At 37.7% G+C, this 19400-nt stretch overlaps 1 protein-coding gene across 1 annotated transcript; it reads left to right on the plus strand.

Moving 5' to 3' along the window:
- The first annotated feature begins 1136 nt into the window (after positions 1-1136).
- On the plus strand, positions 1137-4229 carry LOC107479278 (probable beta-1,3-galactosyltransferase 2). Its single transcript, XM_052258310.1, has 5 exons — positions 1137-1175; positions 1277-1431; positions 3253-3378; positions 3507-3616; positions 3806-4229. Exons 1-5 carry the CDS (start codon positions 1137-1139, stop codon positions 3952-3954), a joined length of 579 nt encoding a protein of 192 aa, XP_052114270.1. The 3' UTR covers positions 3955-4229.
- The last annotated feature ends 15171 nt before the right edge of the window (positions 4230-19400 follow it).

Below are 19400 nucleotides of genomic sequence, written 5' to 3' on the forward strand. Positions count from 1 at the left end.
TCACTACAAGAAAAATACCCATTCAGCCACACTTTTTTTAAGCTACATTTGAAAAGCGTAGCCTATTCATAGAATAGGCTACGCTTTTTTCAGTGTTGTCTTTTTTTTAGAGAAAAGGAAACACAATTCTGCCATCATTTAAAAAGTGTAGCCTTAGGTATTATAGAAATCACTTATAAAGCGTAGCTGAATGTTAATACCTATGGATTCACTTTTTGTGTCAAAGAGAACGCTTTTTAAGCGTAGCCTGTTTATTAAGTTTTGGGTATGCTTCAAAAGTGATGCCTAATGCCCTAATAAGCGCTTTTCCCCCTTTTTTTTTTCCCGATCCAAAGCAAACTCAAAACACTTGGTGAAACTTTTGTTCCCTCCAAAGCTCATTATCCTCTTTCTGAAACTCACAGCACTTGGTGAATCATAGCGCCTTTATCCCCTTTCTGGAACCAGACGAATCACATCGCCTTTGTTCCCTCTAAAGCTCATCACTCATCATCGCGAAGAACCCTCTCTGAAATTTTTGTTATCAAATGCCTTTATCCCCCTTTCTGAAACCCTCTCAACATCGCGAAGAACCACACGCAGCACTCACTATCGCCACTGACCGTCGCTCCTCTTCGCCCTCCTGCACTGAGCTGCGCCACTCTCAGCATCGTCATCTCTGCGCTTCTCATCGTCTTCCCCTTTCAGTTCGATCATCATCTCTGTAACCATCACCTTCGCCATTCTCGGTTTCTCACCGTTGCTGGTGACCGTCGCCACCCAGTAACCACTCACCGCCAGTCACCGTCGCTGTTGCTGCACTAATCATCTTCGCCATTCTTCTCATCATCGTCTTCTCTGTGCTGCTTACATCGTTGAGTATGTATGTATTGATTTGTATTTGGTTCTACAATTTCAGAGTTTTAGGGTTCCAATTTTAGGGGTTTTAATTTGGGGGTTTTAATCTGTGAAATATGGGTTTGTAAATTGTGATTTGATAACATGCATGCTGTTCTTGATGAAGATGCGTGGTTTAATAGATTATTTTTCTGTTGAATTCATGAACAATATTAGTGTACCTTCTGAGGTGATAAAAGGACAAGAGTAATGTTTGCTTAGATTTAGTTTGTTAACAGAAATTGTTGAGGAGGCATGTAATGAAACTTGATAACAGTCTCACAATTGTTCTTTTGCTGGTGTAATTGCTGATAAGTGCAATGTTGTTTGCCATTCTAAGTTAATTGTAAATTTTAGTTTGTGCTCAAATGGCAATTTATTTTATGACTTGTATTTACAGTGGACAGTGGAAGTTGATCCAAAATTTCATGAGGATGCCAACAAAATTGAAGAATTGGCTGTGTTTGAGGAGCACATTGAATTACATTCTACAGATAGCTCAGTTGTGAAAGCCCCTGATTATCTACTGCTCACTAAGAATGGTCATACCTTCAAGTTAGTCAATGTTCCTTCACCGTTATGTTTTCAGTTTTAGGGTACATGGCCATTTATTTAAAATGCAAGTGTTTTCAGTCAGGTGTGCTTTAGTCAATTAAGTTTATTTCTATGCTTCTTTCTGCTGGTGACTTAATGGTTTTCAAATTTTGAGATTATGTATAATGCATTGAGATCATGTTGTGTAGGCTATTTTCCAGTTGTCTTTTATTTTCTCTAATAAAGAAAGTGTTATTGGACACCTTACTTTGTCTTGAAATTGTTTTATCATATGGCATTTGTCGTTCTGGTCGAGTTTCTGTTCTCTAGTTGTCTTAAAAGCAATAATTGTGTTAAAATTTTTTGCTTCATTACTCCATTACGTGTTTCATTATATTTGAATGTTTAGATTGTCTTTTTCTTATTATTCTGCTACTTTTGCATTTGTCTTTACTTAAGCATGTTTAGGTGTACCAATTAACAAAAGAAAAATAGAAATTTTGTTGATAGTTTAGACTTAGAGTATTTTGATTGTTTACTTGTTCAATTGCTTTTGTGTTTTTGTTCATTTATATATGTTTTGTAGGACTCATGATGACCTTTTTGTGCTTTCCTATTCTCTCTTAAGAGTAATTTTATTTTATCATAACTTTTTAGTAATTCATTATGCTTATAAGATATTTTTGAAATGTAAAGTTTACACAAACTGAGACTAACTTTTTCCTGAAGCACTGAGATATCCTCATATATGAGTTGGTTCTGCAAGTTATATATTACATATAAGTAAAATCAGAATCATCATCACTATATATATGGCCAAAAACACCCAAGGTTTGCATGGTTTTACTACCCTTCATGATCTAACTTATTTGAGGGCAGAATCAAGCTGCTGTTCTAAATTCTGAAGCTCTTTTAGACTTAAGCATGTTATTATTTTATACTTATTAAAATTAATATTTAATTTAATTTATCAAACATTGCACAAATTTTATAGAGCTATGCTTATAAGATATTTTCTAAATGTAAAGTTTACACAAACTGAGACTAACTTTTTCCTGAAGCACTGAGATATCCTCATATATGAGTTGGTTCTGCAAGTTATATATTACATATAAGTAAAATCAGAATCATCATCACTATATATATGGCCAAAAACACCCAAGGTTTGCATGGTTTTACTACCCTTCATGATCTAACTTATTTGAGGGCAGAATCAAGCTGCTGTTCTAAATTCTGAAGCTCTTTTAGACTTAAGCATTGCAGATCTTGTCCCATAAAATTCCTAAAAAAGAAAAATTAAAAAGCATATAATATAGGAACACAAACCCTTGCTTTTACTTAATTATTTTCTTTGATACCTTTGATTTCTCTCTAAGACTTCCACCCTTGCTTTGAGCCTTGCATATTCTGGAGTCCAATTTTCTTGACAGCGTGGATAGATATGAATAATTGAATAATCGTAGTGAATTAATAATAAGTAATTAGATAAAAAAAGTTAAACAATTCATTAGAAGAGTTAAATCCAAGCAATAATACTTCAGTTGTATTCATTATTGTCCTATTGTTAGAATCTTTGATAGAAATCAAGGGATTGCTGAGTGAAATTACTTGTTGTGTTTTCTTTGGTGTTTGCTTTGTACTGTGCTACATTTTCCTTATCTTGTTCCTCTCTTCACAACAACATTTGGATTGACTCTGAGTATGCACCATATGGAACCTCGAGTGTATATTGGGTGCATAAAATCCGGCCCTGTGCTTGCTCAGAAGTAAGAAAAGCTTCGCTTTTACTTTTTAGATAAATTAAATTCGAATCCATTTTCTAGTGTAACTGTTTTACCACAGGGGAGTGAAATATCATAAACATGAATACTGGAAGTTTGGTGAGGTAGGAAACAAGTACTTCCGTCATGCTACCGGACAACTATATGCCATTTCACAAGATTTGGCTACTTATATATCAACTAATCAGTAAGTTTTGCTTTCGTCACCGAGAACTGTTAAAAGTGGAATCAAGATCCTCATTGTGTATAAACAAGGACAAGCTTGCAATTTGGGATAACTAACTAGCATAGGAAATGATTGGCTTATAATGGCAGGGACGTGCTGCATAAATACGCAAATGAAGATGTTTCTTTGGGATCTTGGTTCATTGGTTTAGACGTGGAGCATATCGATGACAGGAGAATGTGCTGCGGCACACCCCCGGGTATGCTATTTTAATTGTTATTATAATCACATTTTATTTTTAATAAAAATTGTGACAGATAGCACCATATATCATCATTGATCCTCTGCTATTCGGAAAGCACCAGAAGAACTAATGAAAACTTTGAATCTGAATGTTGTTAGACAGTTTGAAATAATGTAATAATTGCAGTAGTGGTGGTTGATGCAGATTGTGAGTGGAAAGCACAGGCAGGCAACATGTGTATAGCTACTTTCGATTGGAGATGCAGTGGGATTTGCAGGTCTGTGGAGAGAATAAAGGTGGTTCACCAGCGCTGCGGCGAGGATGAAAATGCACTGTGGACTGCAACATTTTGATATGAAACCTTAAGGGGAAGAAGATATGAATGAAGCATGCAGATACTTATACATAATATGTGTGCTAGTAGTAGAAGGTTCAATAGTCAACACTTGCAGCTTAGTATTTTGGAGAAGAGAATAGAAGAGAATGAAAGAGTATAGTTGTATGACCAACCAACCCAACCCACATTCTTTTAGTAATGGCCGGAGGACTTTATATATATATTTCTTGTTCTCTGCCATCTCTAACTCTAAATAATAATTGCTTCTCACCAATAAATCACTATAGTCTACATATATGTGTTATTGTTATTATTATTATTTTTTTGGTCGATTATTGTTATTATTGTTATTATTATTATTATAGTCTACAAGAGAAGGACTTGCTATCAGATCCTTAATTCTTCTAGTATGAACTAAATTACTAAACCCTGAAAAAGAAAAGAGACTCCAAAAAGAAATAATCACTGGTTAAACAGAGATGATCACTGGTTAACAACTCAGGTTAGAGAATTGATTATAGGAGCACCCAATTTATAACACGTTATACGTAGAGATCTCTTTTAAGGACCTTTCCGGAGGAAATATTTCCAAAGAGATTTTAACATTGTCCTTAACCTGTTTTAAAGTAACTAAAAAGCAGTTAAGAGGAAGATCAGCTGCTATAATTCAATCTGAACTATGCTATGTCTACGTAAAAAAGAAATTATCAAATGAGTTAATTGAATAAACTTATATTAAAATTATATAAAATAATATATGTATTTATACACATAAAGACTAATTTTAGTATGCACATAATATTTTTTATTCAACTGTCCAAAAAGAGAAGAAAAGAAAGTTCTACTAAATTGCCACTTGATCTGCCCTCCATAGAAGTCCCTACCAGCAGTACCATCCACAAAGAAGCAAGAAAAAAAGAAAAAGAAAAAATAGAAGCAATATTTGTGCACCGAAATTGATGATTTTGCTTATCTGCTAAGAATAGTTTTCCGCCTAAACCAAATTGCTAAAGATAAAATCTGCACAGGAAATGAATCAATCAGTGGTAGTCTACTCACTACTGTCGTTCATTGACGTACGTACGTTCACATCTCATGTGGATTTTCACTCCTGCTCATGAACTCAAATTAAATTAAAGCATATGATTCAATAATATGTATACCGTAAACAAAAAACAAAAGCTAAAACCACCTTTCATCGTGAGCTCGATCGCCAATTTGCCATGGATACAAGAAACTGAGTTGGCAGAGATCAGTTACATACTTACATGTGATATTGGCACGGCTCAATCAAATAACACGGAGCTTTTGTATTACAAAGTGCCGCCTTTTGATTGAACCGTACCAATATCCCAAGTTATTAATAATTACTGCATGCAACTCGAATCCAATCCGATCCGATCCGCCAATGATCCTGCTCTTTCTCGAATGAAAACTTTAATTATTAATCTGTGACGAGAAAAAACTTACCTTAAATATGTCCAATACAATGCAAGGGAAGATCCAGGAAGAAGGAGGAGGAAAAGGTTTAAAGTTTTACGTGAGTGGTTGCATTATGAGTGAGGAGAAGGAAAAGAAAGAGTGGTGAAGAAGCTAAGGCTTGATGGGTGTGTCCATTCTTAAGAGAGAGATTCTAAGGGAGGCATTTAATGTGGCAACGACCAAGCAGCGAATAGGAAATAAATAGAAGCTAGTTTGATGTAATTAGGAACCTTTTTACCATTTTTGATTTTTACCTTTACTCTTGAATTTTACTTTCATCGTTCTTTTGAGCTTTTGCAATAGTTCTTGAGAGACTTGTCCGAGCACTAAGGGGATCAAGGGAGAATTGACTGATCTCCTTCCTCATTCTTACTTGGGCAATTCTACTCTTCTGTTTTTTTTGAGATTTGGGTGTGTGAAATTAAGGAAATTCTGTCTCAATTCCCATTCAAACTCTTTTCAATTTATTTTCTGCATAATTAAATCTGATTTCTGTTCTTCTACTGCTTTCTCTTCAATTTTCTGTCAATTGCTTTGTGAACTTGGATCTAAGAAGGCAAATAGAGATCTAGGCTCTGCTACCTAGTCTCTTGAGACCTGAGACCACAATTTACTTTTGGTTCTTCTGTGAACCCTTGCTGCATTTTATTTTCTTTCTGTTTGAGTGCTTATTGCTTCTGATTCAATTTCAGTTCAATCAATTGCTGCAATTTACTTTCTCTTTGTTTAGATCCTGCAATCCCATTCCTCAATTCCCTTTTACTTTCTAGCAATTTAACTTTCTTGCCATTTAAGTTACTGCAGTTTATGTTTCTTGCACTTTAAGTTTCAGTCATTTACTTTCTTGTTCTTTAAGATTCTGCAAATTTTACTTTCCTGTTCTTTAATTTACTACAAATTCCCCTCTCCCTTTACTTTTACTGTCATTTACTTCCTGTTAAACACAAATCACTCAACCAATACTTGATTCGCTTGACTAAATCACCCACTAAACTAAAATTGCTCAATCATTCAATCCCTGTGGGATCGACCTCACTCATGTGAGTTATTATTACTTGATGCGACCCGGTACACTTGCCGGTGAGTTTTGTGTTGGATCGTTTTCCACACATCACAGTGCAGTCATTCTGAAAAGCTTACCAGAGAAGCTCAAAGATCCCGAAAGCTTTATGATACCATGCACATTAGAGGGTACTTGTACCAAGACAGCCCTATGTGATCTTGGGGCAAGTATCAACCTAATACCTGCATCCACTATCAGAAAGCTTGGCTTGACTGAAGAAGTCAAACCAACCTGAATATGCCTCTAACTTGCTGATTGCTCCATTAAATATCCATCAGGCATAATTGAGGACATGATTGTCGAGGTTGGGCCATTTGCCTTTCTCATTGACTTTGTAGTGCTGGAAATGGAGGAGCACAAGTGTGCAAGTCTCATTCTAGGAAGACCTTTCCTAGCAACTAGACGAACCCTCATTGATGTCCAAAAAGGGGAGGTGACCCTGAGAGTCAATGAGGATGAGTTTAAGTTGAATGCTGTCAAAGCTATGCAACATCTAGACACATCAAAAGACTGCATGAGAGTTGATATTATTGACTCCCTGGTAGAAGAAGTCAATATGACTGAGAGTCTCAAAAAAAAGCTAGAGGACATCTTTAAAGATGTTCAGCTCGATCTCAAGGAACCAGAAAAACAGAAGAACCTCTGAAACTGTTTAGGAAGGGGAGAAGCCTCCTAAAACTGAGCTGAAACCAATACCACCATCCCTGAAATATGCATTTCTGGGAGAAGGTAACACTTTTCCTGTAATCATAAGCTCTACCTTAGAGCCACAGGAAGAGAAAGCACTAATTCAAGTGCTAAGGACACACAAGACAGCTCTTGGATAGTCCATAAGTGATCTTAAGGGCATTAGCCCAACCAGATACATGCACAATATACTATTGGAGGATGATGCCAAGCCAGTGGTTCAACCATAAAGGTGGCTGAATGCAGCCATGAAGGAGGTGGTGCAGAAAGAGGTCACTAAATTACTAGAGGCTGAGATTATTTATCATATTTCTTATAGCCCCTAGGTAAGCCCTGTCCAAGTAGTCCCCAAGAAAGGTGGCATGACAGTGGTTTATAATGAACAAAATGAACTGGTTCCTACAAGAACAGTTACAGGGTGGTGTATGTGTATTGATTACAGAAGGCTCAATACAGCCACCAGAAAGGATAATTTTCCTTTACCATTTATAGACCTGATGTTAGAAATACTAGTAGGTCATGACTATTACTGCTTTTTGGATGGCTATTCAGGCTATAACCAAATTGCAGTAGATCCTCCAGATCAAGAGAAAACAGCATTCACATATCCATCTGGAGTATTTGCCTACAGAAGGATGCCATTTGGCCTATGCAATGCACCTGCAACCTTTCAGAGATGCATGCTCTCTATTTTCTCTGATATGGTAGAAAAATTTCTAGAAGTCTTCATGGATGACTTCTCAGTATTTGGAGACTCATTCAGCTCCTGTCTTGACCATCTAGCACTTGTTCTAAAAAGGTGCCAACAGACTAACCTAGTTTTAAACTGGGGAAAATGTCACTTTATGGTGACTAAGGGAATTTTCCTTGGGCACAAAATTTCTAACAAGGGAATAGAGGTGAATCAAGCTAAGGTAGAGATAATTGAAAAATTACCAACACCTGGCAATGTAAAGGCAATCAGAAGCTTCCTGGGACATGCCAGATTTTATAGGAGGTTTATAAAGGACTTTTCAAAAATTACAAAACTTCTAAGCAATCTGCTAACTGCTGATACACCCTTCGTCTTTGACACAGAGTGTCTGCAGGCGTTTGAGACTCTGAAAGCTAAGCTAATCATAGCACCAGTCATTTCTGCACCAGATTGGACATTATAATTTGAACTAATGTGTGACACCAGTGACCATGCCATTGGTGCAGTATTGGGATAGAGACATGACAAGCTTCTGCACGTCATTTACTATGCTAGCCGTGTTTTAAATGACTCACAGAAAAATTACACAACCATAGAAAAGGAATTGCTTGCAGTGGTTTATGCCATTGACAAGTTCAGATGCTATTTGGTAGGATCAAAAGTGATTGTGTACACTGACCATGCTGCTCTTAAATATCTACTCACAAAGCAGGATTCAAATCCCAAGCTCATAAGATGGGTGTTGCTTCTGCAAGAGATTGATATAGAAATAAGAGACAGAAAAGGGATAGAGAACCAAGTAGCAGATCACCTGTCTCGAATAGAACCAGTAGAAGGGGTGCCCCTCCCCTCTACTAAGATCTCTAAAACCTTTCCAGATGAGTAACTCTTTGCCATTCAGGACGTACCATGGTTTGCAGACATTGCAAACTATAAAGCGGTAAGATTCATAACTAAAGAGTACAGCAGGCAGCAAACAAAAAAGTTAGTTACTGATGCATAGTACTACTTGTGGGATGAACCATATCTCTTTAAGAGATGTACAGACGGAATAATCCATAGGTGTGTGCCCAGAGAAGAGGCACAGAAGATCCTATGGCATTGCCATGGATCACAATATGGAGGACATTTCAGAAGTGAGCGGACAGCCACAAGAATCCTCCAATGTGGTTTCTACTTGCCTACTCTCTGTAGAGACTCCCGAGAGTTTGTACATACCTGTGATAGTTGCCAAAGAGCTGGTAATCTGCCTCACGGTTATGCCATGCCTCAGTAAGGGATCTTAGAGATTGAGTTGTTTAATGTATGGGGTATTGACTTCATGGGGCCTTTCCCGCCATCATACTCAAACACTTATGTTCTGGTAGCAGTAGACTATATATCTAAATGGGTGCAGGCAATTGCAACACCCACTAATGATACTAAGATAGTGCTGAAGTTCTCCAAAAGCATATCTTCAGCAGATTTGGTGTCCCCAGAATACTAATCAGTGATGGAGAAACTCATTTTTGCAATAAACAACTTGACTCTGCTCTGATCCGATATGGAATTAGCAACAAAGTAGAAACTCCATATCATCCACAAACAAATAGGTAGGCTGAAGTTTCCAATAGAGAACTAAAACGAATCTTGGAACGGACTGTGAATACCCGTAGAAAGGATTGGGTAAGGAGTCTGGATGATGCTCTATGGGCATACAGAATTGCATTCAAAACACCTATAGGGACCTCTCCATACCACCTTGTGTATGGAAAAGCCTGTCACCTGCCAGTGGAACTGGAACACAAGGCCTACTGGACAACCAGATTCCTAAACATTGATGCCAAGTTAGCTGGAGAGAAAAGATTGCTCCAGTTGAATGAGCTAAAGGAACTCAGAATCAATGCTTTCGAAAATACAAAAATTTACAAAGAGAAAGCAAAAAGGTGGCATTACAAGAAACTGTCATCCAGAGCCTTTGAGTCAGGATAAAAGGTTCTACTGTTTAACTCTAGGCTCAGATTATTCTCTGGGAAATTAAAATCCCGGTGGAGGGGAACATATGTGATCACAAGTGTGTCACCATATGGATATGTAGAGCTTTAGGATGTTGACTCTGACAAAAAGTTCATTGTTAATGGACAAAGAGTCAAACATTATCTTGAAAGCAATATTGAGCAAGAATGTTCAAAACTGAGACTAGACTAAAGCTCAGTAAAGGTCCAGCTAAAGATAATAAAGAAGCGCTTGTTGGGAGGCAACCCAGTCATTAGCAAAGGTTCTTGTTATGTAAATAATAATTATAGGAGTTTGATATAAATTATCTTTAAGGTTAATTGTCCAAATGCAGAAGTTCACAAAGTTACAGAAGGATTCAGCGCACAAAGCAAAGAAAAAGAGCTCACTGGTTTGAAAATGCCAGTTAGAGGTATTTTTGGCGTTAAACGCCAGAATGTGTATCATTCTGGGCATTTAATGCCAGTAAAGATACCTTTCTGGGCGTTAAATGCCAGAACGGGCACCATTCTAGGCGTTTAACGCCAGAGTTGCAGCATCTTAGGCATTTAGAAAAATGCCCAGTGATAAAAGATTTTTGGCGTTTAACGCCAGCCAGGGTACCTGGCTAGGCGTTAAACACCCAAAATGGCCAACATATGGGCATTAAACGCCAGAATGGATACCATTCTGGGCGTTTAATGCCAGAAAAGACAAGGGGAGGTAATTTTGTTTCCACTTCATTTTTTTTTCCAAATTTTCATGTTTTAATTCAAAATTTTCTGCATAAACATGTTACAAATTTTCATCTCTCAAATTCAATTTTCAAAAATTTAATAATCTTCTAAACTCTTTTTATTTTTCTCTCAAAATCTCTTTCAAATCTTTTTCAAAAACTTATTTATCTTTTCAATTTCTTTCCAAATTTTTTCCAACTCATCATTTCATCTTTTAATTCTTAGATGCATCAACAAAAATTCAGATTTAACTTCTTTATATCTTTTCCATATTTTTTGAATTTTAAAATCTCATCTTTTTCATATCATGATTCATCTTTTCCAAATCATGTCTTTCTATCATATCTTTTTCAACATTTTCGAAACCCACCCCCTCCCTTTTAAATACAAGTTCGGCCAACCCCATACCTACACTATTCGAATCCGCCTTCCCCTCTTTTCCTATCTTTTCCTTTCTTTTGCTTGAGGACAAAAAAAAATCTAAGTTTGGTGTCTTTTTCCGTGATCACTTAGCAAAACCTCACCAAGATCATGGCCCCTAAAGGAAAACAAACCACTTTAAGAGGCAAGAAAGAGAATAATCCAAAACCACTTTGGAATCAAGAGAGATTCTTAACCAAAGAACATGCAGACCATTACCACAAAATAATGTGTTTGAGGTCAGTTATTGATGAGCGGATAATTTAAATGCTTTTTGGCATTGTTTTTAGGTAGCTTTTAATAGGTTTAGTTACTTTTTAGTATAATATTATTAGTTTTTATGAAAAAATCACATTTCTAGACTTTACTATGATTTTGTGTATTTTACTATAATTTCGAGTATTTTCTGGCTGAAATTGAGGGATCTGAACAAAAATCTGATTCAGAGGCTGAGAAAGGACTGAAGATGTTGTTGGATTATGACCTCCCTGCACTCGAAGTAGATTTTCTAGAGATACAGAAGCCCAATTTAAGCGCTCTCAATTGCGTTGGAAAGTAGACATCTTGGGCTTTCAAGCAATGTATAATAGTCTATACTTTTCCTGAGATTTGATGGCCCAAACTAGCATCAAAACGCCCAACAAAGACCCTTTTTTGGCGTAAAACGCCAGAATTGGCACCAAAACTGGCATCTAGACTCCAAGAACGTCCTGTGCACGTGAAATCTAGGAAGTTCAGCCCAAACACACACCAAGTGGGCCCCGAAAGTGGATTTCTGCACTATCTGCACCTAGTTACCCATTCTCTGTAAACCTAGGTTACTAGATTAGTATAAAAACTACTTTTAGATATTTACTTTCTACCTCATGACATTTTTACACTTTCATATTGTACCTCTGATGGCATGAGTCTCTAAACCCCATGGTTAGGGGTGAGGAGCTCTGCTGTGTCTCAATGACTTAATGCAATTACTATTGTTTCTATTCAATCACGCTTGTTTCTGTTCTAAGATATTCACTCGTACTTCACCATGGCGAATGTGATGATTCATGACACTAATCATCATTCCCAAAATTATGAACGCGTACCTGACAACCATTTCCAATCTATCTGAGCTCAACGTAGTCATTGGGCGACAGCTTGAGTGTGTATCTCTTGGACTCCTGAATCACGAGTTTGATGACCTCTCCTAACAACAGAGCATTCGAATCCGTGAGACCAGAATCTTCATGGTAGAGGCTAGAATCAATTGGCGCCATTCCTGAGATCCGAAAAGTCTAAACCTTGTCTGTGGTATTCTGAGTAGGATCTAGGAAGAGATGACTGTGACGAGCTTCAAACTCGCGACTGTTGGGCTCAGTGACAGTGTGTAAAAAGGTCAATGGATCTTATTACAATACAAGTGAGAACTGACAGATGATTAGTCGTGCGGGAAACCGTAGTGGACATGTTTTCACTGAGAGGACGGATGGTAGCCATTGACAACGGTGATCCACCAACATAAAGCTTGCCATAGAAGGAGCCATGCGTGTATGAAGAAGAAGGCAGTAGGAAAGCAAAAACTCAGAGGGTAGAGCATCTCCGAAACCTCAACCTGTTCTCCATCACTGTATAACAAGTATTATTTATTTCATGTTCTTTTACTTTTTACAAATAAAACTAATAATTATTGTTGATATCCTGACTAAGAGTTACAAGATAACCATAGCTTGCTTCAAGCCAACAATCTCCGTGGGATCGACCCTTACTCACGTAAGGTATTACTTGGACGACCCAGTGCACTTGCTGGTTAGTTGTACGAGTTGTGAAAAGTGTGATTTACAATTTTGTGCACCAAGTTTTTGGCAGCGTTGCCGGGGATTTTCAAGTTTGGACAACTGACTGTTCATCTTGTTGCTTAGATTAGGAATAATTTATTTTTGTTGCTATAGAGTCATCAAATCTGAGTCCTTTATTTTCTTTTCAAAAAAAATTTGTTTTTCTTTATTAATTCTTAATTTTTCTTTGAGTTTTGTTTCATGTTTTAAGTTTGGTGTCAATTACATGCTTTTATTTGTCTTACAATTTTTCGAATTACATGTTCTTGGTAACTTGGTACTTCTTTGAGTTCCAATAATTATTAATTACAGTAATTTTCAACTTTTTGGTATCTTTCTTTCAAAACTTTTACAAAAATAATTTTTCTTTGATTAAATTTTGTATCAAACTTTTAAGTTTGGCATTTTCTTTTTATTTTTCTTTAATTTTCGAAAATTATTTTTAGTTTTCTAAAAATTTTAAGCTTGGTGTTCTTTTTATGTTATTGAGTCTTTGAATTTTGTTCTTGTTGTTCTTGTGAGTCTTCAAAGTGTTCTTGAGTTTTCTTTGTATTTTGATCTTAAAATTTTTAAGTTTGGTATTCCTTGGTGTTTTTCCTCCAAATTTTTGAAAACAAGGAGCATTAGATCTAAAAATTTTTAAGTCTTGTGTCTTTTGTGTGTTTTTCTCTTTCCTTATTAAAATTCAAAAATCAAAAAAATATCTTCCCTAACTAATTTTAAGCAAAAATTTCAAAATTCTTAATAAAAATTTTAGATCTCAATTTCAAAATTTTATCTTACCATATTGATGATTGGATTTTTGATGGTTTAGAATTTCACTAATGAAATCTCGTTGTAAAGTATAGTTTCTAAACCAAACAATAATCCTTTCATACAAAAAGTTGTTTGTCACTAGTACAAACCCGTAAAATTTATAAACCGAAGTATTGGACCTCGGGTCGTTCTCCCTAGGAATTGTAATGAAGTGTCTTGTTATTGGTTGTAAGTTATAAATGGCAATAAATGGCAAGGAAATAAACTAAAAACTAACAAAGCTCTTGGCAAGATATGAGAACTAGAAGTCCTATCCTAGTTATCTTCTTCAATTGTGATGAGAATTGTTCATTGCTCCCACTTAGTTAACCTCTAACCATGGAAGAAAGTCAAGTGGATGAATCAATTTGATTCCTCAAGTCCTAATCAACTCCTAAAGGAAAGACTAGCTTTAGAGGCATTCAAATCAATTAGCAACTTCTAATTATCAATCAACAAAGGAACTAGATAACTCAAGAGTCACTAATTACTCTACCTAGTCCAAGAGGAACAAAACCTACACTAAAATCCAACCAAGCATTTCATCAAACACTTGGAAGGCACAAAAGAAAGCATAGTAAATCAGCAACAAGAATGAAAATCTAACAACAATTATTGCAAAGAATTAACAACAACAATCAAGGAAATCACAATTATCATGAGTTACCTAAAATTGCATTATTGGAAGAAAACAAAGGAACAACAATCTATCCAAAACAAGTGAAGAATTACAATTATTAAAGCACATAACTAGAGAGAGGAAGAGGAGAAGATTAAGAATTGATAAAAGAGGCTCAAAATGATTCCAAGATTGTCTTCCCCTTCAATCCTTGATCCTTTTATTCCTTTCTATCAGCAATTGGTGCCAAAATGGGTTCAGAAACCCTTCCAAATCGCCAGGCACGTGTTGCTTTAATGAAGTCATGTACGGACTGCGACGCGTGCGTGCACGGTACGCGTGCGCACCCCTGGCCGATTCTGCAATGTGCGCGCGAGCGCCTTGTGCGCGTGCGCGTGCTTGGCTGATTTCACTTCTTTGACTTTTCATGCTTCTCTCCACTTGTATGCTTCCTTCCTTGCTCCCTTTGATCCATGCCTAGCCTATTTCAATCCTGGAAATTACTAGCAAACACATCAAAGCATCTTATGGAATCAAAGAGGAATTAGAATTCATCAAAATAAGGCTTAAAAAGCATGTTTTTATACTTAAGCACAAATACGGGAGAGATTACAAAACCATGCTAATTCATAGGTTAAATGCGAGAAAAGGTCATCAAAATACTCTAAACTCAATACAAGATAAACCCTAAAAATGGGGTTTGTCAACCTCCCCACACTTAAACCTTAGCATGTCCTCATGCTAAAATAAGAAGGAACTAAGGGGTATGACATTTATTAATATGCAACTAAACTATATGAGTCCTATCTAAATGCAACTACCTAAAGTGAATGGGAATGCTTAGTCCAAACATATCAATTCCCAAGAGACATGTATAAGCACAATAGCTAGGACAATAGGAATTAAGTCCAAACCACAATTGTATTGAAACTATCAAAAAAATTATAAACTTGCATGAATATGGATGATAAGATGAAAACACGTAATTGAGCATCAAACCGTCACCGAAAGTGTGTACACTCTATTCACTCGGTGTTTAAAGGTTGATTCACTCAATTCTCTTCTAATCATGCTTTCCAAAAATTGATTTTCTTCTAACAATTAACACCTATTCAATGCATGCATACATTCATCATGAGGTCTTTCATTTAGGTTGTAATGGGGTTAGGGGTCAAGGTAGGATCATTTATGGTTAAGTGGACTAGAGTTTAGACCGTGGATTAGCATAGACTTTCCCACCTAATCTATATAATGACCTATACAAATTCATACTATTCTAACTACCCATTCTTCACTTTTTCTTACATATTCATGCATCTTATTTCTTGATTCGTAACACTTATGCATTGATTCTCTTTCATTGAACTTCACTTTGGGGCATTTTGTCCCCTTTTATTATTTTTCTTCTCCTTTTTTTTCTATATTCCTTTTTTTTCATTTTATTTTTTCTCTTTTTTTTCTTTTCTTTTTATACTTTGTACAAGGACATCAATTGCATAAGGTCTTATACATTCAATCAATACATGAATATGTTCCCAATTCCTAAATATGGAAGTGTACTACCCCTTTTTTTTATCCCCTCCAATGTTCCCAAACCTCACCAACTTTGAATAATAAACACTCTCACTAGCCTAGGCTAATCAAAGATCCAAGCAAGGGACTTTCATTGGTTTTCCGCCTTAGGCTTGTAATGTGCTAAAATGAGAACAAGTTGGTTAAGTGTAGGCTCAAAATTGGCTAACAATGGAGAGTAAAAGGTAGGCTATTTGGGTAAGTGGGCTAATGAAATAATGGCCTCAATCATACAAATGCATGAATACAAGAAATAAATGGACATAAAGAATCAAGCAAATCAAGGATCACAATCATAGAAAGAGAACAATTGCACACAAGAATGGAAAATAAGTCGTTATAAAATGTAACCACATTAATACGCTCAAGTCTCACAAGCTTTTGTTCTAAGCTCAATACATGCTTCACAAAATATGAAATTCAAGCAGGTTACCTCAAAATATTTTTTTTCAATCAATTGGGTTGGTGCCCTATAATTAAGTTTCTTGGAAAATCTCAATATTCGACTAAGCATTGTTGTGATTGAAAAATTCAAAAATTTTCCTTGGTTTACCATTTCCTTTTTCACTTAAAACCAATTTCTTATACGAAAAGGGTGACTAAGTTTTAACAATTCCAAACATGGTTTCTAATCACAACCACAAACTAAAAAGAAAGTTATACAAAAGAAGATATGCAAAAATGTATAAAGAAAAATCCAACTAAAAGTATGGAATCTATCATCCAAAACTTCTAAAAATCCAAAATAAGCAGTAAAGGTATCCAAAACAAACCAAAATAGTAAGAGTACCCAAAATAAACTCAAAATGCATCAAATATATACAAAGGTATGCAAAGTAAGATAACTAGGAAAGTGGCCAAAATGTTCACCAGTCCTCTAATGATGCTACCGGTGACCTCCCCACACTTAAGATCGAGCATCGTCCTCGATGCTAAACCAGAGGATCAGGGGAAGGTACAACCGTAAGTGCTGACTCTGTATGAGGCTGTGGGACCAGCTCCCCATGTGGCTGTGGAGTCTCTGTGGCGTCAGGTGCAGCTGGAGGTGTATCCTGTTGAGCCGGCTCATCAACATCCTCCTCCTGATGATCCTGCTCATCGGAGGCCGGAGAGTCTGGGAGCGGAGGTAACTCGGCGCCCAGGGAGATGAGCGCCTGATCCATCCGATCTAGTCGGCGCATGATCCGGTGCTTTTCGGGCTCAAAAAACCGAAACAGACGCTGAACCAGTAGGTAAGTCGGCTCAGGTGCTGAAGAAGGGGCTGTCGAAGAAGATGGGGCTGCTGCTGTAGAAGAGGACGGAGCTGCTGAAGATCCAGCTGTCCCTACCACTGCTCTAGCCCTAGATCGGCGTCTAGTCGGGGGCTTCTCGTGCACCCAACCACCCCAAGGAATAGTAACCTCCTTGTCATCGTCATCTGGGGGTGGTGGTGTCACATCATTGTCCAACCAGGGGACCTCAGCTAAGGCGGCCATACTGGTAACCAAGGTAGAAAACGGAAGTAGTCCACGAATATGTGCTCGCCACATACACTACCGGATCAATCGAGGAAAATAAACCTCCTTTCCCTCCATAACACAACCAATCAAAAGTAGCATCTCTATAGGGATCTCAGAAAAGTGGGTGGTGGGCAAGACGTAGTGGGCAAATATCATCTACCAAGTCCTGGCCTCTCTAGTCAGATGAGCAAAGAGCATCCCTTTAGGCTTAGTGTTGTTCGCATCCATGACCCAAGGAGCATCTGGGATAGCGATCACACGCCTAAGCGCCTCATAGTCAAAGGTCATGCTGTGAATAGCAATCTCAGCCTGCTGATGAGCGCAGCTGCCATCAGTGAGATGTCGGCACTGCAATGCCTCCTCTATGGCTGACTCAGTGATCATAACCTCTCTACCCCTCAACTGAACTGAATCTAAAGTAGGACGAAAGAAGTTGCAATAGAATTCCTTAACCCAAGAAATGTTGATATCTCCCAAATCTCTATCAACAAAGTCCATACCCAACTCTAGGATGCGACTAGTAATGGCTCGTCTCACATCATTAGGTAGGAGTAATTTCTTCTCAGTATTCAGCTTCGTCGTCCGATACTTAGAAAGGTGAAGCTCACAGTAAAGATTTGGAAACTTGGTTGGATCGGTAGAAGGTAGCGACTGATTTTCCTTTTCCTCGTCATTCAATGGATTCTTAGCATAATTCTTGTAAACGGAGGGAATAGAGGGTGTAGAATGTTTTCTTTTCTTGGAGGTAGTGGCTATGACTTTTCCTTTATCCGACATCCTGAAAAATATGAAAGAATATAAGGAATGAAACACTTAGCACGAAGCAAAGAAAGCATGTTCAGGATATCAATTGGCTAACAAATAATTATGATGTGAACTGAACTTGAAAATAATTGGTAAACAAGTAAGCATAAGTGAACAAGTAAACCAAGAATGCAATGTTCACGAAAGCCAACAACTCTTGCTCATTAAGCAATAAAATCATCATACGTTTGAAAAGAATGGTTAAAGAGGGTTAAATGTGAGTAGAAGTTAAATGGTTAAAGAAATTAGTAAGTTAGAAAAGTGGATTAGTGGTATGATGATATTTAGACTCAAATAAAAGAGAAGTTGTGGTTCATGTTCACAATGATTGGTGCAAATCCCGGAAGTCAAAAGGAAACGGAAATTAGCCCAAATTTGTAAGAGTTAAGATGAAAATAGATTTCTTGAAAATTGGGCAGCATCCCGGCTTAAAATTGGACGTTCCCGGATAGCAAATTAGCACAAACAGCAAGAAGGCAACATCAATTAAGCACAGCAGCAGTGGTACGGCATTCAGGCAACACAAATTGCATAAAAAGCAGTCCAAAATTAGCATACAACACCTCAAGTAAACAAACAGCGGATAAGCACAAACGGAGCACTTATCAGGCCTAGAATCCTCTATCCAGTCTTAGCTACCTAACCACAATTATTTCTAACTAACCTAACATGCCAAATTTCAATTCTAACTAACTAACAGAAAACTAATGGAAATGAAAAATTAATAGAAAGCAGAGTTGGAGCATGGAACCTGGGAGCAGAGTAAAAATGGAAGTAGGGTAGGGGAGTAAGGAAGCAAGGGAGTGAACTGGGTGGAAAGAGGGTGGCGGGCACGGCGGAGCAGTGATAGCGCTCGGTGGCATAGAGGCAGAGTGAAGGGGAGCTGGCGGCGGTGAGAGAGGGAGAGTGAGAAGAGAATGTGAATAGAGAAAGAGAGGGAGGGGCCGCCAAGTGCTTGTCGCTGGCGGTGATGGCGGAGGTGGTTCGGGCAGGGGTGAGCAGAGCGAGAGAATGAGAGGTTGGAAGTGAGAGAGAGAGACGACGGACGAACGTTGGGTGGTGGTGACGGCGGCCGCTGTTAGCAGTAGAGGTTGAATAGAGGTTGGAGGAGGAAAGAGGAAGAAGATGATGGGGGAAGAAGAGATGTGCGTGACTGCGCAACACCCTCGCGCATTAGGGTTATCCCCTTTTTCGAATCGATGCGGGCGCGCACATCGCGCGTCCGCGTACATCGATGAAATTAGGGACCTGCGCGTGCGCGTACAGCGCGTTCAAGCGTGGATGGGGAAACTATATAGT

Source organism: Arachis duranensis, chromosome 3 (genome assembly GCF_000817695.3).
Source record: "Arachis duranensis cultivar V14167 chromosome 3, aradu.V14167.gnm2.J7QH, whole genome shotgun sequence".
NCBI classification, from domain to species: Eukaryota; Viridiplantae; Streptophyta; class Magnoliopsida; order Fabales; family Fabaceae; genus Arachis; species Arachis duranensis.

Excerpts from the sequence above, each read along its gene's own strand:
- LOC107479278 (XM_052258310.1), top strand. The coding sequence starts at position 1,137 with ATGAAACTTGATAACAGTCTCACAATTGTTCTTTTGCTG. Across the intron at positions 1,432-3,252 it reads AAGAATGGTCATACCTTCAA|GGGAGTGAAATATCATAAAC; the intron begins GTTAGTCAATGT and ends GTTTTACCACAG. Across the intron at positions 3,617-3,805 it reads GTGCTGCGGCACACCCCCGG|ATTGTGAGTGGAAAGCACAG; the intron begins GTATGCTATTTT and ends TGGTTGATGCAG.